Source organism: Callithrix jacchus, chromosome 2 (genome assembly GCF_049354715.1).
Source record: "Callithrix jacchus isolate 240 chromosome 2, calJac240_pri, whole genome shotgun sequence".
NCBI lineage: Eukaryota > Metazoa > Chordata > Mammalia > Primates > Cebidae > Callithrix > Callithrix jacchus.
The window spans coordinates 144,003,158-144,028,607 of record NC_133503.1 but is presented as its reverse complement, the minus strand read 5'-3'; the positions used below and the strand labels follow the sequence as shown (position 1 = coordinate 144,028,607).

Here is a 25,450-nt window from a genome sequence, read left to right as displayed (position 1 = left end):
TAGGAAAACACTGTTCATAAACACATATAACACAATAACTTTTTCCCAAAATCAATATATGGATTACATTGCCATCTGAAAGAAAATTTTAACTTTTTGATCAATACCAAAATGCTTGAATATACACAGCCACTCATTATTATTTCATTGACCCGCTTTATTTTTGTTCATAGTACTTACTATTTCTGGACAGTTGACCATATATTTGTTTATTTGTTTGTCTGCTTATTTTGTTAACAATCTTTCCTCACTAGAATATAAACTCGATGAGAGCAGTTTTTCTGCTTTATTTATTGCTGCATCCCCAGCACCTAAAAGAGCCTTGCATATGGGTACTAAATGAATATTTACTTAATGAATATATAAGTCGATAATGCAGATATAGAGACATAATAATATCTATTTCAATGGACTAGAAGAATACTTAGTTATATCTGGGTGTTGGAATAAGAGTAACTTTCAGTTTCTTTTTCTCCTTTTAGTCCTATAAACATCCATAATGTTTATTTCCTAAAAATAACATTTATTCCTTCTATAAAATTTTTAAAAATTCAGTTTTAATCTAATTAGAATAGAAAAATTAATATCTGAACATAAGATAAATATATCCAGTGTCTAGGGGGTTTTCATATCTTATATTTTGGCATAAACTTGAGTTCCAGGTAATAGGCTAACTGGCAGTGTATGCCTATAAATTCACATCTCTCACTTAACCTATGCTGTTGAAACAGTATTACGATTAAGATGTTAGCCAGACATTTCCCAAATTTGCTACTAAACACCAAATGCTTTTTTACCTATAAAGTCTAATAACACTTGCCCAGAACATAGGGAAATACTACCATATTCCCAATAATGGGAAGCCAGTGAAGTTTTTCAAGGTGTGTGACACAGTCAGATTTAAGAGACAGATATAACTGAAAACAAGAACAAAAATGTGGATACAGAAAGCATAATTAGAAAGTCAATATAGTGGCCTTGGCAAAAAATAACGAGGGTCTGAAATAAATATACTACTGTTCGGGGTAATAGAAATGGCCGGTGAATTGAAAAGATTGAAATGGAAGACTGTTTAGGAAATTGTCACAGTAATCCAAATGAGAGAAGGTAGGAGAATATCTTCCCGCAAAAGGGCAGACTTTTATGACAGCCATAAGAATGGATTTAGAGAAGTGTTTGACTATATAAACCATTAAAAAATAAGGATCTGCCTGAGTTAAAATAATGTTATACGTACTTCAAGAAAGAATAATTTAAATATGAAAGGATTAAGAGATAGGCTTTTCAGAATATGGTAAAATCTTTAAATATTCTTCCAAAAGGTGATCTTCTTTACAATCATACAGTGAAGGATGGCATGTTATGGAAAATGATAGAAAATTATATTATAATAAACCAACTAAGTATTTGAATTCTAGTTTTTAAAGAATATATATATAATTGTACTTACAGTATAAATGTTGTTGAATATAAGATAAAATAAACTCATTTCCATAATGTTTGTTTCATTACTCAATTCAAAGACTCAACAAACCTTTTGTTTTCATTATTAACTAACGAATTCATGTTTTAGGTAGCTTTATTGTAAGTTGTCTTTTTCTAGTACCAACTATTCTTGACCAACAAGGACTTAATTAACAGCCTCAGAGATTACTCAAGAAGAAAGTGCACAGAATGAGAACAGTAGGTTAAGAAAAAAATTCCAAAGAAAACTCAACACTTAAGAAGAAAACAAGCCCATGAAAAATATGGAGAAGTAACAAAAGGATGATGCATATCATACACTAATTCACAAGGCAACCTTTTCCATTTTTTACTAAATCTACTTGTTGTTGACTTTACCTTTGCATTAAGCTGAAATCTCTCTCTCAGACATTCCTCCCCTGGTTCTAACTACTGGAACTACATAGAACAAATCTTTAAAAAAATTTTTTTAGCATAATAACTCTTTAGTGTACTAGAAACAGTCATCTTAATGATACCTACAATTTGATTGGGTAACTAGTATGTGCTGAGATGAGCACTCAGAGAGGTTAGGTAATTCGTCCTATGCTATACCAAAGCCCATGTTCTTTTTGCTATGCTATGCTATATCCACTATTTCTCTACATTTTCTCATCTTTAGACTAACATCCTCTTAACTACCTCTAGTCTTGCTCTTGTCTAATTCAGTCTCCATATTGCTGCCAGAGTACTTTTCTAAAACACAAATCTGATTATATGTTATTCTTCCTGCTTAAAACCTTTCAGTGGGTTTCTAGTACACTTAGGATAAACAAACCCCTTAACATGGTTCACAAGCTCTTCATGATGTGGCCTCTGCTAATCTTTCCAGTTTCATCTCTCAAAACCACTTCCCCCAACCACTGTGAACCTCACCTTTATCCCTCCAGCCAACATTCTATTATCCAGTTACTTGAACTGTCTTTCAACTTATAAAATATGACATTCTCTCTTTTGGTTTAGAAGCTTCATAAATGCTATTTCCTTTATGTGAAACACTATAGCCACTGCTTTCTCCATTTCTACACAGCTACCTTCACTTTCCCCTCAGTCCTCAACTTAGAAGTTACTTCTTCCATGAAGCTCTCCTTGACCACTGAAGCCTACATTTGTTGTCTGTACTACATATTTCTATAGTAACCTCACTCAGTGCTACTAACACTACTTTTGAATACTACCTTAAGACTCTTCAAGTCTTACTCAGATGTCTAGATTCCTGCTACTAGCATAAAAATATCAGGCTAATCAAACATCACAGAGTATTACAGTATACCTGTGCATAAAAGCTATAGTTATTACCTAAGTAAAATAAGGATTATTTTTTTCCCTTCAACCAAAAAAAGAAAATGCATTTTATGCAAAGCTCAAAGAGCTTGCAAATGATTTGAAACTATTGGTAGGTAACATCTATTAAAAGGGCTCTAGACATTATAATTCTAGTCAAATTCCTACTTACTTTTATTGTTAACCTTACTATACTTGCCAGAAGAAAGAAAAAGCAGCAATTCAATACAATATACTTTCTAAAAGTTGCACACTCACTCACCGGAAACGCCACAATGAGAGTGATCATACAGATGCCGTTGTTGAAGGGCAGACTTTTTGTAAATAACATGAGGGTGGCCATTTTCATAACTAAAATGCTTGGAATCCTCTGTGGTATTCTTTAAAGGTTCAATAAAATATTCTTCATCTTCTGTAGCAATAACACCATGCTAAAAGAAAAGTAAACAAACAACTTACCAAAGAGAATCATTTTAAATATTAGTTATCATTATTACCAAGAGCTAAAAATAAATGGACACTTCTCCAAAGACAGGGTTAAAACTTGTTAATAAAAAATTTAGTGAATTATCTGTACTCAGTAAACATTAAATACTCCTACCAAAGAGAATCATTTTAAATATTAGTTATCATTATTGCCAAGAGCTAAAAATAAATGGACACTTCTCCAAAGACAGGGTTAAAACACGTTAATAAAAAAAATTTAGTGAATTATCTGTACTCAGTAAAACATTATATAAATGTTCCTATTCTTTAAAAAGGACATTTAAATACCTCCATATTCTATGCACTGTACTAAGCATGTCACATACACAATTTCCTCCAATCTCACAACAAATCTGTGAGGTAACGGAGATTTTATACGAACACTAAAACTTATTTCAGTTCCACATTATGCACATAACTATATTCTCTGTGTTTATTTAGATATAGCTTTGCAATTGAATTTTGGACAATAAAAAAGTGGGCAGAGGTTTATATACCACTTTCAGCCCGACCTCTGAATATCTCTGCAGTGGAATCTTCTACTCTCTTTCCCCTTTGAATGAAGAGAATTCAAAAGACCTAGGATAGGTAGAAACCAAAAAAGAAGGAACCTAGGTCCCTGCATGACCTCTTAGAAAGCTGTCTGATGTAGACACAGACATACAGAAGAAATAAACTTCTATTGTGATAAATCACTGACACTTTGAGGTTTATGTTACATCAATTGATATGTCCTTAATTAACATACATCCCATACATTCCCATTCTGCAGATGAAGTAACAGGCTCAGAGGTTAAGGACTTTCCCAATATTATATAGAGGTAAGTGAAGGTACTAGAATTCAAAGTTCTGCCCTTACTTACAGTAGTATATCACCTTATCCCTATTTACTTAGCCCAGTGCTACTCAGTTTAGTTATCTCTCCTCTTTAAAACCTTCTCTATCCAAATAGAGTAGCTTCACCCTCCACTGAGCTCCATTAGAGCCAATTCTCAGAATCACTTATTTTCAATGAATTCCACTCAGCTTTATTACATCTCAAGTCTTGGAGTCTTATTTAAATTTGGTATAACTTTTCAACTTCATGTTTTAGTTTCCCAATTATGTTATTTGCTTTTTAAGGCAAAGGGTTATGTCTCATATTTCTTTGTATTAGTTACAAACTTTGTCGATGAAAAGAAATGAGATGGTAAAAGTTATCTACATATGAAATAAGAATTTCCACTCTTGTCTAATAGTGTTTTCCTAAGTATGGCACATGTAAGGACTGCTCTTAATCCAACTAATTTACCCTGTAAAACCAGATAAAATAAAAGCTCTCTGGGTGTATTTCCTCAGCTGGAAAAATGAAAGAGTTGGTCTAAATTAGTGGTTTTAAAACAGCACTCTGGGGAGCCCTAAGGGTTCCATGGAAGTACCCTCAGGGGATTGCCCCAGACAACAAAGGGAGACCTACATGGCTTAGATTCCTGGGTTTAGGAATCAGCTGTGCTTTTATTAATCTATATATTAATTTTCCACATACTATTTCATTTGAAAAAGGGGTTTTGCTGCTTTAAAAAGAAAGTTGAAAACCTCTAGTCCAGATAATCTCTAAGGTCCCTTTGAATTCTAAACCTCTGTGATTCTGTTTAGAGAAATTCATGTTAAGTACCTCATGCTTGGAAGGAATGATACTACATAATCAGAGTTACTCTAATTTATAGATTAAGTTGGCAGTCACCTACATGAAATGAGCTGAGGAATGCAAACAAAAAAAGCAGCCCTGAGCCACTTCATATGATTTTCACCATTGTTTGCTTTACTTTAAGGATAGTAGTCCCTATATTAAATGCAAATACTGGCAGAAATAACATAATACACCATTAACGTATGCTGATACCTCAGTCTGAAGTACTTTACCAGGTAGATTAACAATGTACTAAAAAACTGAGCACAGTTCCTGCAGAACAGGATGCAAGTATATGTTTTGATAAGAGGGATATGTAGGAAGCGGGGTCTCAGCTACAGTCCAGAAAGGCTAGGGACTAAAGTCACGCTGGTCTGTGGACACAAGAAAATTAAAAGTTACCAGACAAGAGACTCGAGTTGCTGGGTAAAAATGAAGTCAGAAGCCTAGTAAGTAAACACCATCTCTAATTTCAGAATGAAATGACTCTGGAAGGACAATCCAGAGATTTTATATGTCAGGTACTTTGTAAAATGTTTATAACATTATCTCTCCTTAATAGCTCTTTGACGTACCACTATCTGTTCCACTTTACAGATGAGAAACTGAGATGGAGCAAGTTTTAAAAAGTGAACTCATGTGACTGACTTTGGAGTCTGAACTCTTAATCACTATACTATAATTCTCTTACCCTCTAAAGGCTGTTTCTGAATTTATTTACTCATTCACAAAATAAGCTTTCACAAGTGCCTATCACAAGGCAGATACTATGCTAGGTAGTGGGGATACGACAGTGAACCAAAGTTCCAGCTCTATCATGTTGCTTACCTTTCAGTGAGAGGAGCTGGAAATAGCTAGTTATTTGATCGTACAAATAAATGATGAATCAGGTAGTGATAAACATTAAGAAGGGAGATAAAAGCAATTAAAAAGAACAGAGAATAATAAGTGAGAGAATTATACAAACTACCTTGGATAGTTGCGACCATCCTCTCTAATAAAGTGGTATTTGAGCAGAAACCTAAATCAAATGAGGGAGCAAACCAAATATATATCTTGGGAAAGAGCAGACCAGACACTAGAAACAGCAAATACAAAGGCAATGAGATAGGGGCATGCTTACAGTATTTCAGAAACAACCAGGAGAGCTACAGTGACTGAAGGGAGGGAAGGGGAGAGTGATTATGAGATTAGACAGGGGCTGAAAACCAGATGATGGAGGGCCTGAATTTAGTGGGAGCACCAGAAATCTATGCATGCCTGGCAAGAGCCCTGCTCTCACTTACTTCAGTATCCCCATTCACCTTTACACTATCTGCCTCGGGACCATCAGGACTAATCTCACCATATTCCCTCTTTCCTTGTGGTATTAATTCCTTTGAGAAGCACAAACCTCAACCCCTGAATTCTAATCCTTATATGATTACGTATATCATGTTTTCTGATCCCATCTCCTACCTCTCCGTATTATTTGAAACACTTCCAGTGTGTCCTCTCAAACTCAAGGTTAATCATCAACAAAATCTCCTCTACCCCCAGCTTCATCTGTGAATGCTCACCTCATCTTGCTCTAACAAAAACCTGAAACTTCCTAAATGACACTCCTTTCCTTTAGTCCTCTGGAACGGGTGGCTGCTTTCTCTTTTACATGCCTCCTGTGGGGCCTGAAGGTAGGGTTAGGTGTTCTTGCAACTCACTGTCATTTCCAAACAATTCTATCTCCCTCCTCAACAAACAAATACCAGCATTGAACTGCAGGCCATGATGTCTCCCTCCTTTTCCAGTTGTATTAATCTATTGATCCCAAGTCAGTCCCCTCACTCCTTAAAGATAACAATTTCTGAATCACTGTCATTCTCTGCAACGCCATTCGTGAAATACTTGTTTATTTCAAAGTCTTCTTGTTTCGCAGGTTCTTAAAATATGTGCACTTTGGGAGGCCGAGGCGGGTGGATCACGAGGTCAACAGATCGAGACCATCTTGGTCAACATGGTGAAACCCCGTCTCTACTAAAATTACAAAAAATTAGCTGGGCACAGTGGTGCGTGCCTGTAATCCCAGCTGCTCGGGAGGCTGAGGCAGGAGAATTGCCTGAACCCGGGAGGCGGAGGTTGCGGTGAGCCGAGATCGCGCCATTGCACTCCAGCCTGGGTAACAAGAGCGAAACTCCGTCTCAAAAAAAAAAAAAAAAAAAAAAAAAAAAAATGTGTATGTGCATATGCACATGACCTGAATCCCTTTGGAAGTTTAAGGGTGAAACTTAAGGAGTCCTCCTCAGAATATTTTAAATGCAGAAAAAATATATATAGGATTATAAATAAAACCAATTTAGTAAAATACAGTTATCAAAATATTTAAAAAATACAATACATATAATCTTTGTAATACTTTAAGATCTTCAGTGGCTCTAATAACTACCATAATTACACAATAATGATGAGTAAAAATATTTTTTAAAACATGCAAAAACTGTAATAATATGAAAGTATCTATGGTTTCTATTGGAGACAAAGTCACAGGTACTGCTATCAACATATTGGTTTGTTACCTATATTTAAAATTGAGAGAAATGTTAACTTTCAGTTAAGAATTAATAAAGATAAAGATGTGATATTTGCCCATTTCAGTTCACAATCCCCCTGAATCCCATCCATGAACCTAGTTCAGGAAACTAACGACATAGATGGTCTCTTCATTCCCTGTCCTCTCAAATCCTTGACTTCCTCTCCTTCAAATATCTTGTCCCTCACCTTATCTTCAACACCAAGCCCATGGTCAAACTCTAGACTTTAGCATTATCAATATTTGGAGTCTTCTCTAATCTCGATTTCAAGTATCCCCTTCTTCTAACACTCTCCCTCTAATATCCCAACTCCAAGGGATAGTCCTTTTATCCCCATGAGGTCCCATAATCCATTGATCCTATCGCCTTTTCATCATCTTTTACTGACCTCATGTTCTCACTTCCCTCATAATCAAGCTTCAATTCCACCTTCAATTTCCTTGCCCCTTTCTTACTTCATGGACTCCAGCTGGTTAAACCACAACCTTGATTAGATTCAACTTTGCTGGGCCTGTACCTTTGCAGCTGCATTTAGCCAGAGAAAAATACACCAAAATGCTGACTGGTTCATTTGAAATTCATGAATAATTTAAACTGTAACTTTAATGCATCACAGAAATTATACATTCATCAAGTTCATTCAGTACCCCTTTCTTCTGGATAACTATTACATGCCTTCTCATCTCTACTTAACCCTCTATCCCCTCCAATAGACATTGCACAACCTCCTACAAATTTTTGCAACCACAAGTACCCCACCTACCTGCATCATATGTCCATATTATCTATTTTTTCCTCTTTTTTTTTGTGACAGAGTCTCACTCTGTCACACAGGTTGGGGTGCAATGGCACAATCTTGGCTCACTGAAACCCCCACTTCCTGGGTTCAAGCGATTCTTCTGCCTCAGCCTTCTGAGTAGTTGAGATTACAGGCATATGCCATCACGCCCGGTTAATTTTTATATTTTTAGTACAGACGGGGGTTTCACCATCTTGGCCAGGCTGGTCTCGAACTCCCGACCTTGTGATCCACCTGCCTCAGCCTCCCAAAGTGCTGAGATTACAGGCATGAGCCACCGCACCTGGCCTTTTTTCCTCTTATTATGGATGAACTATCTGCCCCTAGATAAAGATAATTATTCCATTTGCGTGGAAAATTCCATTCTTTCTCACCTACCAAGAACATCATTTCAGTACCCCTCTCTCAACATAATCATTCCCATTTTCATTAAACAAAACAAAACCTCCTGTGATCCCACTTCTGTCTGCTACTGAAATTTTTTTTGCTTTTCCAGAAGTCCTTGAAATAACTGTCTATATATTCTTTTTCTCTCCTCTTACTCCATTTTCAATATACTCCAGTCATGTCATTGCCTCTTCTCCAAACTCTTCTTCACTGAAACTGCTTTTGTCAAGGTCACCAATAACCTCCTTAATGATAAATTCAATGAAATTTTCAGTGTTACTGTCATTTGGACTCATCACCGGCATTTTCCCTTGAAATACTTCCTTCTGGCTTCCAGGACATTTTCCTAATATTCCTTCAACTTTATTACTCTGTTCTCTGTTGTTTCTTCTATATCTCTCTGACCTTCCTGACCTCTTGGAAGCCCAAGGGCTCAGTCCTTAAACCTCTTCTCTATTCTACCTATGCTTCCTTCAAAGCAATTTCATATAATCTCTTGGCTTTAAATGTCAGCATTATATTGATGACTCCCAAATTTATAACTTTATAATGCATATCTCTCCTCTTAACTCCAGGCTGGCTTATCCAATATCCTATACAACATCTCAAGTTTAACACCTCCAACTGAACTCACGATACACACCCTCTACCTATTCCTTGAATAGCTTTTTCATCTCCGTTAATTCCTGAGTCTTTCTCATCTTAGATGGCTGCTAGATTATTTTAGTTGCTCAGGCCTCGCACTTGTAGTTAACATTGATTTTATCTTGTGTCCCCTAAAGCCTTACATCTGGTTTCCAGTTTCCTTTCTGGTATCAACTTCCATTACTCTTCCTCCCTTTCTCTTGGCTACAACCATGGTGGCCTCTATGCCGTTCTGCAAACACTCTCAGATCGTATCTTTGTACTTGAAAATTTCTACCTGAAAATCTTATCCCTCAGATGCCAGCATTTCCTTTCTCCTTTTCCTTAAGGTCTTTGCTCAATACTTTTTCCTCCTTAGCCTTTATCGCTATCCAATATATTATAGTTTTTATTTAATATCTGTTGTGTGTCTACCCTGTTAGAATACAAGCTATATAATAGAGATTTTTGTTTTTGACTGTTGTACTCCTAGCACCTAGAACAGTGCCTATAATATGAAAGGTACTTATAAGTATTAGTGAAAGGACTTGTGAATGAATGAATGAATGAATGAATGAACAAATACTGAAAAGGGGAGAATGACAACTATGGACATGACTAAATGAACAGAAAGTCTAAGGGGTTATTGAGTTTTCTAACTAGCTATATGGTCTTTATAATCTTTAGAGGGACTGAAGATAATCAGTTTTCATGAAAATCAGAATGTAAGAAAATCCAAGAAGAAGAGAAAGAACTTTTGAAAATTAGAAATATGACTGCTGTAATTTTTAAATTAACTGAAGGAAAAGAAGGCAAAATTGGGGAAATCTCATAGAACTTAGAACAACAACAACAACAAAAACCAATGGAAAAAGAGAAAAAGATAAAAGAAGCAGAGAACCAATTCCAGAAAAAGAAAGCAGAAGGAAAAAAAAATAAAATAAAATTATTAAGGAAATAATTTTTTAAATTTCTCTAAGCTGAAGGAGGGTCTTTATTAAAAGCACTCATCAAATACCAAGCCGAAATTAGGAAATAAAACCCATAGCTAGCCATGTTTCATAAATTCCTGCAACAGGAAGGATAAAAGGAACATGCTTTCACTGAGGGAAAACTGTTTTAAACTAAAAAATTTCTTAAAGATTAAAGGGCAAGAATCAGACTAGCAGCAGACTTCTACCTGTGAAACAATGCTAACTTTTAAGACCTTTAAGTATTTTTCATTTTTTAAAGCTATAAAACCATATAAATAAATTTTATGCTTCATATATTCCCTTTCCCAGTACCACCATCCATCATTTTTAAGGAAGATAATTTTTGAACCTAGAATTTCACATTCAGCTAAATTATTAACCAAATAGGAGGGCTGCATAAGGTCCCTTTCAAATAGACGCAGACTCAGAAACTTTACTTCCCAGGTGCCTGTTCTGAGGTAATCATTTGAAGATATTCTCCAACAAAACCAGGATGTAAACTCAGAAAGAGAAAGGTATGGAACTAATTAAGGAAAAAAGAAATCCCAAAATGAAAGATGTTACAGAAACTAACATCAAGAAATTAATTAAATGGCTCCATGAAAAATGTCTCCAAAAACGAATGGAATGTATTTCAAGCAACAGACAAAAGGACTAAGGAACTGGAAAATATTAAATCACTTGATAAAGAAACTGATTTTTTTCTCAATGAGAAAAAGTAAAAGTAAATAGAAACTCCAGAAAAAAACAAAACCTGAATAAGAAACCATGGTCCAAGTACAAAGCAAATTAAAATATGACATTATATGAAGCTAATAGACTATAATGTTAGAAATTTTGTCCTTTGAATGGCGCAAGAGTCCTAAGACTAAAACTATGAGTGAGGAGCTAGGATTAGAAAACACTAATGATCTCTGCATTAACAACTATTTTATATAGAATGATTAAAAACACAGAATGTATTAAAAGTGGTGTCCTTTGAAAAGTAGAATTAAAAAAATAAATAAAACACTTGTTTGCATATTCCATTTGATTAAAAATGTAACATCCCCAGGAGGTGGATTTTGCAGCAACCCAAAATAGCACCACTGGACTCGAGCCGGGGCAACAGAGTCAGTAAGACCTGTCACAAAAAAAAATTTTTAAAAAGGTAACATCATACAAAATAAGAATGAAGGTAAAGTTTACTAAAACTGGTGTGTAAAAGTGTGAAATATCTGCTCATAAATATCTGCTCATGAATTGCCAAGAGAAAAACAGTAACTTCAGTGGACAAACGTGGGGGATCACACCTTAATCAAATAATCAAACTTAGTTGACATGGACCATGGAGTGTCAATAAGAGATGAAGTAAAGAGAGGGAAAGAGAACAAGAGACAGAGAGTATCAATAAGGATGAAGAAAAGGTGACATTCTGCCATCTCCTTTATTGTAGAAAAGGTTCTATTTTCAACTTTTATTCTCACTTTTGAGTTATTAAACAGCATGTTTCATGATTTTATAAAGTCACCTATATTAATGGCTCTGAAGTTACTTGTTTCCAGAATTGAATTCTTTTCTAAACTTCAGAGCTATATTTCTCAAATATCTCTAGATAGATATCCGTAACCTTTATTTATTCAGATTCCTCACATTCACTATATCAAAGCCATTCTCTTCAAATTCCTCTCCAACCTAGCTCTCCTCTGACATTCCTTTTCAACTCATAACATTCATATATACTTTCTTTTTTCTTTTTTGAGACAGAGTTTTGCTCTTGTTGCCCAGACTGGAGTGCAATGGCGCAATCTCGGCTCACTGCAACTTCCGCTTCCTGGGTTCAAGCAATTCAATTCTCTTGTTTCAGCCTCCTAAGTAGCTGGGATTACAGGTATGTGCCACCATGCCCAGCTAATTTTTTTTTCGTATTTTTGGTAGAGACGGAGCTTCACCATGTTGACCACGATGGTCTTGATCTCTGGACCTCGTGATCCACCCGCCTCGGCCTCCCAAAGTGCTGGGCACTGAGCCACCATGCCCAACCAACATTCATATATACTTTCATCCAAAAGAGATATCTCAGCCATCTTCAATTGCTTTCTCTCCTTTATCTCACACCTACTTCAATTCTATTTCAATTTTTTAAAATAGTATTAACTACCTACTATGTATTCTCTGTCTTATCAAATGTCAAACGAGAAAAAGTTAACAAGAAAATATTTTAAATTTTGTCACAAAATGTGGTTTAAATTCATTCTATCTTCTTTATTTTCAATGCCATAGACTTTGAATAGGACTTGATGTCTCCAAAATGTTCTAAATTATCTTCATACCTACAATAACTCTTCTCTCAAATCCCACAATGAAATTAGTTTTGTTTTGTTTTTTCTAAATCCTGAATTTGCTCATTTCATCACCCTGTAAAAACTAGCAATGGCATAGTTAATGTTAATGCCAAATGTAAAGGGATTAGTCAATGACTAGAAATAGTATTTTTCTATGATAATTAACAGTGTGTGATTTTAACATATGAGAACTTTTAGAACACATTTATTTTGGATAATTTTATTCAAAAAGATAAATCTGTTTTATATATAAAGTCCTAATACTGATTACAGAGAAACTAGCAATGAGTGTGCTCAATTTGTCTATTTTAGAAATTAAACCTAAATTTTATAACCTAAGTAAATATTTTGGTTCATTTTACTTTACAGAGATCGAAAGTAGACAATCAGAGCACTTTGTTGTGTGTGTGTGTGTGTGTGTGTGACGGAGTTTCGCTCTTGTTACCCAGGCAAGAGGGCAATGGTGCGATCTCGGCTCACCGCAACCTCCGCCTCCTGGGTTCAGGCAATTCTCCTGCCTCAGCCTCCTGAGTAGCTGGGATTACAGGCATGCGCCACCATGCCCAGCTAATTTTTTGTATTTTTAGTAGAGACAGGGTTTCACCATGTTGACCAGGATGGTCTCGATCTCTTGACCTCGTGATCCACCCGCCTCGGCCTCCCAAAGTGCTGGGATTACAGGCTTGAGCCACTGCGCCCGGCCCAGAGCACTTTTTTATATACATCTACAGTGAAATGTTTTTCTCCATTGTGTAGTTCCTGATAGTCCTTTCAAATTTAAAACTCATTTAAATCCAATTTGAATTACAGTTATTTTATACAGAAACAAATAAGCATATGGATATGTTATAATAAGAAAGAAAAACATTTTCCAAAAATATTCCTTGAGCATCAAAATGTTTGTACCCTTTTCACAGGTACAGCTCTAACAGAACATCTACATTAGACTGAACAGTGTAGACACAGAAGAGAAAGCATGGAAATTTGCTTTGTTTTGCAGTTATTACTATATGCAACTTTGAACTGTGTATTTACCATTAAACTAAAATGGACTCAAATGCCCAGGATAAACCCAGTATTCTTGAACCCATTTTCTTTTTTTATTCTTTCTTTAAAAAATAGTTTTAGAAATAGGGTCTCGCCATGCTGCCCAGCTGTTCTTGATCTCCTAGCCTCAAGCAATCCTCCCATCTTGGCCTTCCAAAACACTGGGATTACAGACATGAGCCACCTCACCCAGCAGGGAACCCATTTTCTAAGTAAAATAAGATTTACCATCAATCTTCATATAAATGTATGGAAAAATTATCTCATAGACCCTCATATAAAAGATTTTCTTCAAGAACTTGTAACTATAAGTAGCTCAGAAGTAACTTTAAGATATGACACCTACCAAAGAAAGATATTATAAAAAGAAGATCAGTGTTATGGTTTCCTGCCATAATACACACACATACAAACATACCCTAAAATTCTTCACAAATAACTGAGTTTTCTTTATGCAGAAAAGATATCTCATTTGAACAGAAAAACTTAAGTCTAAAGGGAAACCTGAAGTTTTGTTCATTCCTCTTATAATAGTTTTAAAAGCTGCTCTTTGAAAAGTCAGTACATTATTAAAAAGAAAATCAAAGGCAGCAGAAACAGCAAAAAATTTTAAACTATTACCTTCCTACTTAAACTACCTATATATGTATATTTTTTTAAATCTGAGGTAAGACATTTACATTGCGAACTTATTTTCCCATCAGAAGTTTAAAATTATAGCATCTACTTACCAACCCAACACAGTTGCTTAAAGCCACTTTAGTTGTACTACGTTGATCTTGCAAATATCCTGTGTAATGACAGTTGTCTAAAAAATCATGTTTCCAGTGGGGTCCATCTTTCCCCCAATATTCTACTGTAAAATGTTTGGACACAAAATCTGTATTGAGAGTCAAGTTTAGATGAAAGTGCTTGCCATAGGCTGAAAGTTTAAAAAATAACTTAGATACTGCCTGCTGTGGATCAATAGGGTCCATACTCCGTCTTCTCCTTGAGTGTTTATCATTTTTCACAGTAAAGCTGAGAAATGCTCCATTTTGATCAACCCTTATTGGAATAGTTAGCTGGTAGTGTTCAAGATAAGTCAGGAATTCCTCTTTGTAATCACAAGGCAGAGAATCCAGAAAAAAAAACACATGGAAGAAAAGAAAATTTAACGGAACAAAGAAGCAGCAATATAAACAACAACTATGTCAGTTAAAACTATGAATCATTATATGTGAGGTATGTACAAAAAAGTTATATTAAAAATGAAAGAATAAAAGTTTAAAATCTGAAGATTAAGTTGCAATTATTTTAATATTACTTATGGACTATTTTATTTTTTTAATTTGTAAAACATGGATCCTAAGAGCTAAATTCTACAAGAAATATGAAAATTTTACATTGAAATAAAAAACAATGAAAAGCACACATATGTAAAAGAAAAAAGTTCAGATAGAATCTGTTTTTGAAAGTTATCCAAAACAGAATCTCTATAGCCTTGTAGAAATTATTACTTTTTAAGAAATTGTCACATGGTGAAACCTTGTCTCTACTAAAAATACAAAAAATTAGCCAGGCGTGGTGGCAGGCTCCTGTAGTCTCAGCTACTCGCAAGGCCAAGGCAGGAAAATCGCTTGAACCCGGGAGGCAGAGGTTGCAGTAAGCCGGGATTGCACCACTGCACTCCAGCCTCGGGAACAGAACAAGACTCTGTCTCAAAAGAAAAGAAATCGTCAGTGGGAATGTAAAATGCTGTAGCCACTTTGAAAAACCATCTGACAATTCCTCAAAATTTTAAACATGGAGTTAATCATATGATCCAGCAATTCTATTCTCAGGTATATACACAATAGAAATGAAAATGCACATCCACATAAAAATTTAGATGTGAATGTTATTACCAGCATTATTCATAATACTCAAAAAGAGGAATTAAATTTCCATCAAATGATGAATAGAGAAACAAAATTTAGTATATCTACACAATGGAATATTATTTTACAACAAAAATGCAATACTGATGCATACTATGACATGAATGAACCTTCATAATAACTGTCTTGATAATCAAAGTTCATTATCTAACATTTAAAACATTATGCTAAGTAAAAGAACAGGTCACAAAATGTCATATATGATTGCATTTATATGAAATATTTAGAATAGGCAAATCTCTGAAGACAGAAGGTTTAAGGTTGGCTTCAGCTGGAGGGGAAGGCTGGATTGGAGGGAATTTGGGAGTGACCACTAAGAAGTATAGCCTTCTTTTTGGAGTGAAGAAAATGTTTTAAAATTGATTATGTTGGCAATGACACTAGTGCCAAAAAATAAAGTAAGATAAAATAGGTTATTGTGATAGTTGTACAATGCTGAAAACACTAAAAACCACTGAATTATATACCTTAAATGGGTGAATTATATGTTATGTATAGAAATATCTCAATAAAGCTCTTTAAAAAATAGCTTGACTAAAATTTCAGAGAACTATTAAACACATTTTCCTCACTTAGATGTGCTAAATATTATGCATCTACCTTCTTAGCCATACCTCCTTTCAGCTAGATTTACCACTAAGGGAAACCAAATGTCTGCTATTGCCTCAGTGTCTACACATGGAGTTTACCCACTATTATAAACTCCCATAAAACTATAACCAAATGTAAATAAATTAAAAGGCAGTATTTATTTCACTTCTTATGAATAATTAAGGTTCATACTAAATGTCATGGCTTCATTGATTTACTTTGAGAGCCATACTTTTTACACATGGACTTCTAGTCACATCAATCTGTAATAGTTTGAAAATCTGGTTCATTGGCACCAATAAATTATCTGTTGCTATGTATTCATGGCAGAAAAATCCAAAAGATATGCCCTTCAATAATTCTATAACAATTGGTCTGGTCCATGGAAAACAAAATGACATTTACTCCTGGGCCCGCTTTGTTAAGACCATTCCTATGATGTAAAGCTCAAGTTTATAGACTAAAATTATAAGGATTAGAACATGAAAAGTTGCACTTCTTACAACTCTCACTGTTTTATCCAGATTCTAGTCATTAGATCAGAATTCTTACATTTGGAAAAGTATTTTTTCACAAAGAGTTCATATTAAAAGGTCTTATATAATAATTGATCTGGTTTCTTCTTCCACAGCATATATGTTTGGATTCTCTTTGAACATGACCTTGCCCATAAGCTCTAGTAATGAACAAGCTTATTAAAGTTTAAGTTTCAGAAAAACAAGGCCTGGGGTCTATCATTTTCCAAGAAAGACCAGGCAACTCTAAAATCCCCTGTGTGTTAAATACTAGTAGGACAAGTTAAACGACACATAGCACTTAACATTTATGAAACTAGCACTGAACTGACACAGTAGGCCTCTATACCTATCACTACATATCAAAAAAAAAAAAAAGTATTCACCCAAACTAAATATGCAGAATCTTTTCTTGTCCACTTAATAGCAATATTTTGGGTCAGTTTCAAAAGCAAGAATCCTACCTTGAGAACTGTATGAAAGCCTGTGGTCACTATGAAATTCCGACGAAGCCATGATGAGGCTCAAAATCCAGGTCAACGTCTTCCACAAAATTTCCATAATTTAGAAAACTGGATGATTGTTTTTGAGGGCTACCTATGTGCTAAAGAGTCAATACCATACCAAAATCGAAGCATAACAATTTTATTTCTTTAAAACTTCTTGCGAATTAGTTATTAGATGTTCCACTGTTTAAGAGGCACTTTTATCCAACATCCTGCACTTTCTTCTATATCTGGATTCATTTTCTCAATCCAAAATGAAAAAATAATGATGGTAAAAGTTTTCATAAGCAAAGCATTAGGCTGATTAGTTACTAAAGTATGGCCATTTTTTAACCTAGAAAAAGAAAAATTTAAGTTAACTGAAAAATATCCAGAATGAAAAAATCCAAGTCCTATATATTACTGAATGCTTGCCAAAATACATAACTACAAAATAACATAGCTAAATTAGACCATTGTTATTCTTTATAGTCTAAATAAACATTCACAAGATTAGACACAGATTAGAGACTTAAATGGTTATCAGCATAATGCCAGGGCTACTTAATAATCAAAGAAGAAATCTAAAGAAAAATCATAATTCTGTTTTTAAAAACTTTGAAGATAACAATGATGGGCAGTGAGTTAACTTCCCTTTGATAAAATAAAAAGTAGGCTGACTTCACTACCTTAGTTCATTATATGTAAGTGACAAACAATATGTAATCCCATTCCATAACATGCTTTTTAAACACACTCATATCCAGATATTGTTGTGTTGCTTTATAAGGCACCCATCTTTTCTTTTCTGACAAAGTATATTTACAAATACAGTGACATTTAGCAGCCATCTGTGAATACTATGACAGTATCAGAAATTAAACTTCTAAAAAGTTGAACTATAACCCTTGACTTTACTTGGAAATCTTATGTGATTTATAAGGCAAGTCATGGGTCAATTTCAACTCTCTGGAATGTAACTTAAAAGAAAAGAAATTTTAAAAACTTCACTTCAGATATCATAATGGATTTTAAGTCCCATCTCATGTATTTGACTTTCAACTAACAATCTCACTCAGAGTCTGCATTCACACTTGATATAGAATAGCATACTTGGCTGCCTGATTTCCCTGTATACAGCAGATTAGAAGAAGAAAATAACTAAGAGACTTAAAAACTAGCCACAAATAGCAAAAACTGTGACACAAAAAAAGGATAAAAAACTAAAATGTAGTTTTAGAACCCCAAAGTAATATAATTTGGGGTAGAGGCAAATGGGTCTTACATAGTTTAACAGTTCCTATACTGTGTGTAACTATGTTATATAGTTCAATATCTGATATTCATAATACTATGCCTGAGTCCAAAATAAGAAGACAAATGCTTTTAATAAGATAAAGTACTGTTAATACATTAGGAAAATACACAAAATATATTAGAAAGATTTTCATTCCAAATCTCTAATATATGATATTTTCATATAATAGATGTTTACTATATATTTGTTGGTTAAAAAAATGGATGAGTAAAAGAATAAATGAATAGTGGTTAAAATAAAATCACTTTAGGCATATAAAAAAGTATTTGCAGTTAACTGGAAAATTAACCTGTGTGAAACACTTCATTTCCTATGGTGCTAGAAATATTGGTTATTACAACATATAAAACAACAGCCATTTAAAATTCCTTATATCTGTCTCTATAAGTTATTAAACTGCTAAACCTTGGAAAACTAATTTATTAATCAACAAATATTGTCCTACTATATTAAAAAGATGATGTTACAACAACATCAGAATACGGAAAAGGATTAAGGGAAACAGAAAAGATTAAAATGCAATCCTTGCCCTCAGGGAGGTCATAATCTAAATAACAAGGAAAAATGTAAGGCAGACTGACAAATGCCATAATAAGTTTGCGCAAAGTTGTTACTGGACATCAGATGAGAGAGATGACTTCTGGGTCAGAGAAGAATGAATCAAGGAATGTTTATGAGAAAAGCAGCATTTCAGATAAATCCTTGAAGATGAATACAATTTTACAAGTCAAATGCTGGAGGTAATCATTACAAATAGAAGAAGTGCATTCCACAAAGTCTGGATGGCAAGAAAAATATAGGAAATAGTAAACAATATTAGTAATAATAGCAAATTTGGTTCCTGTACAAAAGATTAACAGGTAATAACCACAAAGGTAATTTAAGATCAGACCAAAAATAAAAAACTTTAAATACATATTGCTTCTTTTAATCTCCAAAACAATCTTTTGAAGTAAATATTATTGCCCCTGTGGCAGAACAGATTCTGATGACCCCAATAATCTGGCTTCCTCATATCCATTCCCTTGTTCCCCTCCTCTTAATTTGATTCTAACCAATAGAATACGTCAACATTGAGGGGATGTCACTTATGTTATTAGATACAAAAGATTCTGACCTCCATCTTGTTAGCCAGCTCTTTATCTAATTGCTTTAGATGAAGCAAGCTGTCATTTGGAGCATCCCACATCAAAGAAACTGAGAGCAGCCTCTCATATCACTAACAAGGAACTAAGGTCCTTAGTCCATCAGCATGTGAGAAACTAAATCCTCTCCAGTAATAGATGAGCTTAGAAACAGGTTCTTCCCCAGTCAAGCCTTCTGTAAAGACCCTAGTCCTTGCCAACATTTTGTAGCTTCATGAGATACCCTAAAGGTGAGGACATAACCCCTAGATTCCTGACCCAGAGAAAATGTGAGATAATAAATGTGCATTGTTTTAACTCACTGAGTTTGTGGTAATTTGTTACAAAGCAATTGATAACTAATACAGCCACCAATTCACAAATAAAGAAACTAAAGCTCACCAGTCAGATAGGTATAAAACAGCAGATCCCAGATTCACACAAGGCTGTCTGGCTCTAAAGTCTAAATTCTTTGTACTGTATCACACTTCCAGTTTAAGGCACTCAAATTTAAACATTCAATAGCAGTTAATAACAACCAATGTCAAATAAGATATTTATAAGTGGTATTGGTTAATTAACGTGAATAGTTTTTAACAACTTCATAAACAGTCATTGTTTCTTCTTCTACACTAATTTAGGCAAAATAGCAGGTACTACATATCCTTTCTCAGGTAAAAATCCATAGAGAGATTAAGTTACACCATTATTCAGTAACAGTAATAAAAGAATTCCATTATCTTGGTTTCCAACCTACTTATATGCAGATTCCATACTCTAAACCTTCCCATGTAATATTAAAGTATACATGTTGCCTCACAAACAAGATTCATTCCCATTGTTATAATTTTTTTTTAATTACTGGAGTGTTCTGAGTAATAACATCTGACATTAAATTAGTCTCTCATATACTTTAGATTATAATCTTCCTTTAAAGAACATATACTTAACACATTTGAGTTAATTTTCTAGCAATGGAGGTATATTTGATTGAATCATTCATTTTTCTCCTATTTTTCTGGGTTTTGAAACTACAGAGAAACTTACAACATAGTTCACTGGGTTTAGGGAGCAACTATTTTTCTCTCTTGAGAAATGTATAACTTGTTACAGTTTTGTAAACTTCACTCTTACCTACTCTCCTGCAAATGCCCAGGTTAACTAAGCCAGTAGCATTGAGAAAAAAGTATTATCTATTTGGCCAGAAGTAGACTACTATATGATTTAAGGATTTGCAGTAAAAAAAGACATTGGTGTAGAGTTGAAAAAGCAGGAGCTTTGAAGTTAAATCAGTTACAGAGTCTTGGTTCCAACACTAGATATAGTAGCTGGCACATGAACTTCTTTCCCCTTTATCACTCCCTTGGTCACTCCCCACTTTTTTTGGTCTCCAGTGCTCAGTGAAGAAACTTACATGAAGTCAATGAGTAGACTAAATAGAATTCAACTAAAAGCGGCCAGGCATCTTGGCTCACACCTGTAATCTCAGCACTTTGGGAGGCTGAGAGGGTGGATCACCTGAGGTCAGGAGTTTGAGACCAGCTTGGCCAACATTGCAAAACCTTGTCTCTACTAAAAATACAAAATTAGTGAGGTGTGGTGGTGCAAGCTTAGTCCCAGCTACTCAGGAGTCTGAGGCAAGAGAATCACCTGAGCCTGGGAGGTGGAGACTGCAGTGAGCCAAGATCACACCACTGCACTCCAGCGTGGGTGGCAGAGCAAGACTCCATCTCAAAAAAAAATAATAATAATTCAGCTAAAATCAACATAACTAACTACTCTTAGTCACCTACACAATAAAAGTGAATGAGTTAACCCACTTTCTGACATCTGGTGGGGAGGTTAATCTAGACACCATAAATATGTAGAAGCTATGACTTTTTCAGATATGGTTTCCAAAGTTTAGACTAACATTAAAATACTAAACAATTGTCCAAAAATCACAATGTATTGACCCTTTTAAATTGTATAGCAGAAATATTATGTTGTAGAAAGCACAAAGGCTTTGAGTCCTGGCCTGACCCCCAGTTACTTAACCCCTCTGCATCTGCTTTCTCATCTAATAAACCATAATACTGATATTTATCTCACAAAGACTTAAGAAATTAGATTACATATGATGTAAAGTGTCTATGTACTTCACTTTAATGGCTAAATAATATCAGCCCTCCTTCCTTCATTATCTAACATAATTTTAAAGGCCTTCCTTCAAAAAAAGTTTCATGTTCCTCTTTCCCTCAAAAATGTGAAATACGCTAGATATGATGATGGAGTCCATCATTATTGTCTTTTACAGCAAGGAGTAAGGAATTTTTGTCATGATAATGGTACTTATAACTACTTTAAATTTGAAAACAGAACCGAAATGTCTGTTCCACTTTGATTTCACATATGCTTTTTTTCTCTAATACAAATGAATCAGACAGTAGAGTTAAGGGATCATTTACCTGCTTCCATGGATCAAAGCTACACTACCTAAGAGGAAAAAAGATCAGACAACTTGCACTACAGTGATTCCCTCAGAAGTCTGCCCTGGTTTGAGGTTTTTTGCCTCTATCATCTTTACTTCCCACTCAAGTGATCTGAAAGTAGCCAAGGTAATAATTTCCTCTTGTGAACTATTATTATGAAGCTAAAGAACATGTATAATATTGTTCTCAACTTCTTTCATCCATCTTAACTCTGGTTGTTTATTTAAGGCTGATTTATTCTCCATGGAAGAAGCAACAATACCATGCTCCCTTCAGGTATTTAATTTTTATATATGAAAATTAACTTCTCATTTCATTTTCCATTTATTCTGTCAACAAACACTTATTATCATCTACTGTATGCTAAGGACACAATTAGGCTGTAAGTAGAAAGGTTTCCAGATCATTTATAAACTTTGTGAGATTGGTTTCCATGGAAAGGTGAAACTAAACACATACATTACCCAAAACATATTTATCAAGGAAAGCAAATTAGCCAAAAGCAAAAATGCAAACCATGATTTCTAAAACTTAAGCTCTAAATTACATGTAGTCTCACACTTTTTTCCAGACAGCAAGTAAATACACATTATCTGTATTATAACTTTTCCTAAAAAATAGAAACAACATCTTTTCCTCTTTAGGTTAGCTTGATAATCAACCATGTTGTTTGGCAGAACCAAGAGAGCTGTCCATCTCTTCCCCACTTTTTCTCCCCACTACCTCCAGTACATATTCCAAATATGCTATTAACTCTCTCTTAATATGGTAACTCCCTTCATTCACTCACTAAAGTCACAAACTTGATAAGATTTGGCATCAAGACCCATCCTAGTAACTACTAGTGGTTACTAGGAAAGAAAGAGGAAGTGCCAAGAGTAGACAGGAGTAGGAATTAATCTTACAGGTATTGGAACCAGACATGAGTAGTATTAAAATATTTTAGTAGTTTTTCTTTTTGGGCATCACAAAAATATTAAGACCACTACACAGATTTCATTTGCAGCCATTTGTGACAAATGAATGAATTTGATCTGTTTGAAATCAACGTATTTGCCTCTAAATGCTATTCTTCAAAAATTCAAAACACTAATGATCACGTTTAAGCATAAAATTAACATAAACCAGGTTGCAGCTACCACTTGGCTGCAACGCAAGAAAATTAATTTTCCAAAAGTAATTTTCTTAATTTCTTTCAACTACACTAATTTAGTGTTACATTTCTTTCCCTGTCCTGAATTCTGAAAACTGTCATTCCCACATCTGAACATTTCAGAGTAATCAACATAAACTTAAAAAAGAAAGAAAAAAGAAAAGAAAATTAGTCCAAAACATCTGAACGTAAAAAGAGTATGTTGAAAATCACACTCAATTGTCTTTTTTAAAGTTTCAAGCAATGGTTCAGTTTCCCTTTTTCTCTCTGCTCTGCATACCCTCACCTCCCCCAGCCCCCACCATTCCACTTCACCCAGACAGAGGGTAACAGTCTGAGCTGCCCTGGTTGAGTTGATCCTAAAGTTAACATTCAGCAGCCCATTTCCAGACAGCAGCGCTAAATCTATTTGGATAAAACGCGTGTGACCCAGACAGTTGGCATCTGGCCCAAACGCGTTGCACCGGCAGCTCAAATAAAAACAAGAGTAAGAAACTCACTCTCTTGTTCCCTCTCAGTGCGCTTTCTCAATCTCTCGCTCACTTTTCCTCTAGTACAGGGAAAGAAAGTATCAAAGACAGGAATTGTAGCGCATATTATCAAAAAGAGGCTTTCCAATACCCACTCCAGCACTCTTGCTCTCCCTCCTCAATCCCTGAACTTTGGTCCCATACACCGTATATACAGACATACCCCGATAAACAAGGCTCCAGAGGGTTATAAGTCTAGCACGTCCCAAGTGGCCAAAAGTAAATCAAAAACACACGCTTCCATCTCTTTGATTAGCCTATTAAGAGCTTAACATATCCTAGAGCATCGGGGCTACAGCTAGCACATTAATGCTACCCTCTGAGCCCAGGCATAAAATATGCACTTGTCTGAAGACTTACCACACTGACATGAAACTACAAAATGCAGAAGACTTTTCTTTAAGAAAACTGGAAATCAATTTAAAACAGACACATCATTATTACTTTCCAGATTACTATTTGGTGATCAGTTAAAAGATTACAATAATAATAATCAAGTCCACTTTACAAAACACGTATATTCATTAAATAAACTTTTTTTTTTTTGCATCATAAAATAATTGCAAGTCCCAGAATTCTACAACCCCCGACAAGTTTGGAGTTTAAAAGATTTCTATCTGTAAAATGAGTTCAGTCAAGCTCACTCATTGCCATTTAAAAAAAAAAAAACCCCACACACACAGAAAAAAGTTTTCTAAGCGTTATTCGGAAGACAAGCAAAGCACAAGTTGTTGGTTTAAAAAAAAAAAAAGCTTCATTGAATATTGTTAAGTCTTCCTTACCGTTTTCATCTTCAAATTCTGATAAAAAGTAAGATTCAGACAATAGAGATTGCACTGGACGACTCACGTACTCCCTCTCTTCTCTAACTTTTTTAAATTTTATTTTTTTTATTTTTTGCCCCCCTTTGCAAAGCCACACCAGCCAGTTACTCTGCAGCCAGAATAAAACCCTATAGTCTAGCTAACCCGGGCTGTAGAGAACGGGCTTTCCGATTTGGCAGAATAAGAGATGCCTTCAATACATCCAAGCTATCACTCAGAGATGCTGCCTTTGCAAACCCCTTTCTCTCCCTCCCCACCCCCCCAAAAAAGGAAAGGAAAAAAGAAAGAAAAGACGGGAAAAAAGACTTATTGGGGGTGGAAGTGGTGCCCTCTCTTCCTGGACAGCTTAGTGCCTTTGCTATGCAAATAACATGTGCAGAGCATCAAAAGGTATCAGGAGAAAAGAAGACAAGAGGAGCAGGAAGGGCAGCAAAGTTTTGTTGAAGTAGCCCTAGATCTCACTACCGGCCCCCAGCCAACTTGAATTGCAGCAGGAGAAAATTTTGGCAGCTTTTCCTCGGAGGCAGAGCACACTGACGTCAGTCTGCAGATGTGCCTGGACTGCGTCGGGTGCGCATGTGTCCTGGGTCGTCACGTGGAGGGGGAGGGGAGGTAGAGGTACAATCGGGGTAACCAACTACCAACCATTCAGAAGGGCTTAGACAATGTTAACTTTTCCACACTGTGAATGAGAGAAATCCTGGCCTCTCTAACCTCTCTCTCCTATCTCACTCCGCCTCTTTTCCTCCTCCTTCTCTAACCTCTTTTAGAAATTCTATACTGGTTTGCTATTAGTTGTTTCTTGGAAAAAGGAAGGGGGAGGGAGAAGGATGAATGACTTTATATGTACCAATGTCAC

At 35.1% G+C, this 25,450-nt stretch overlaps 2 protein-coding genes across 5 annotated transcripts in view; both read right to left on the bottom strand.

Annotated features, from left to right (window-relative positions):
- Positions 1-17,396, bottom strand: part of ADAMTS6 (ADAM metallopeptidase with thrombospondin type 1 motif 6) — a 334,404-nt gene extending 317,008 nt beyond the window's left edge. For 3 of the 4 annotated variants that reach the window (XR_013532291.1, XM_078365433.1, XM_078365434.1), the window contains exons 1-3: positions 17,151-17,396; positions 14,393-14,757; positions 3,050-3,218 (exon numbers count right to left, since the gene is read on the bottom strand). Coding sequence is in view for 2 of the 4 variants with exons in the window: in XM_078365433.1 (XP_078221559.1) it covers positions 3,050-3,218; positions 14,393-14,757; positions 17,151-17,247 (631 nt within the window). In the remaining 2 variants the exon portion in view is untranslated. Of the gene's footprint in view, positions 1-3,049; positions 3,219-14,392; positions 14,758-17,150 lie in introns of those variants that run through there. The other variant, XM_035292277.3, reaches the window with a different exon arrangement.
- Positions 17,365-25,450, bottom strand: part of CENPK (centromere protein K) — a 76,651-nt gene continuing 68,565 nt past the window's right edge. The window contains exon 11 of the mRNA XM_078365456.1: positions 17,365-17,526. Coding sequence (XP_078221582.1) covers positions 17,497-17,526 — 30 coding nt within the window. The 3' untranslated portion in view covers positions 17,365-17,496. The remainder of the gene's footprint in view (positions 17,527-25,450) is intronic.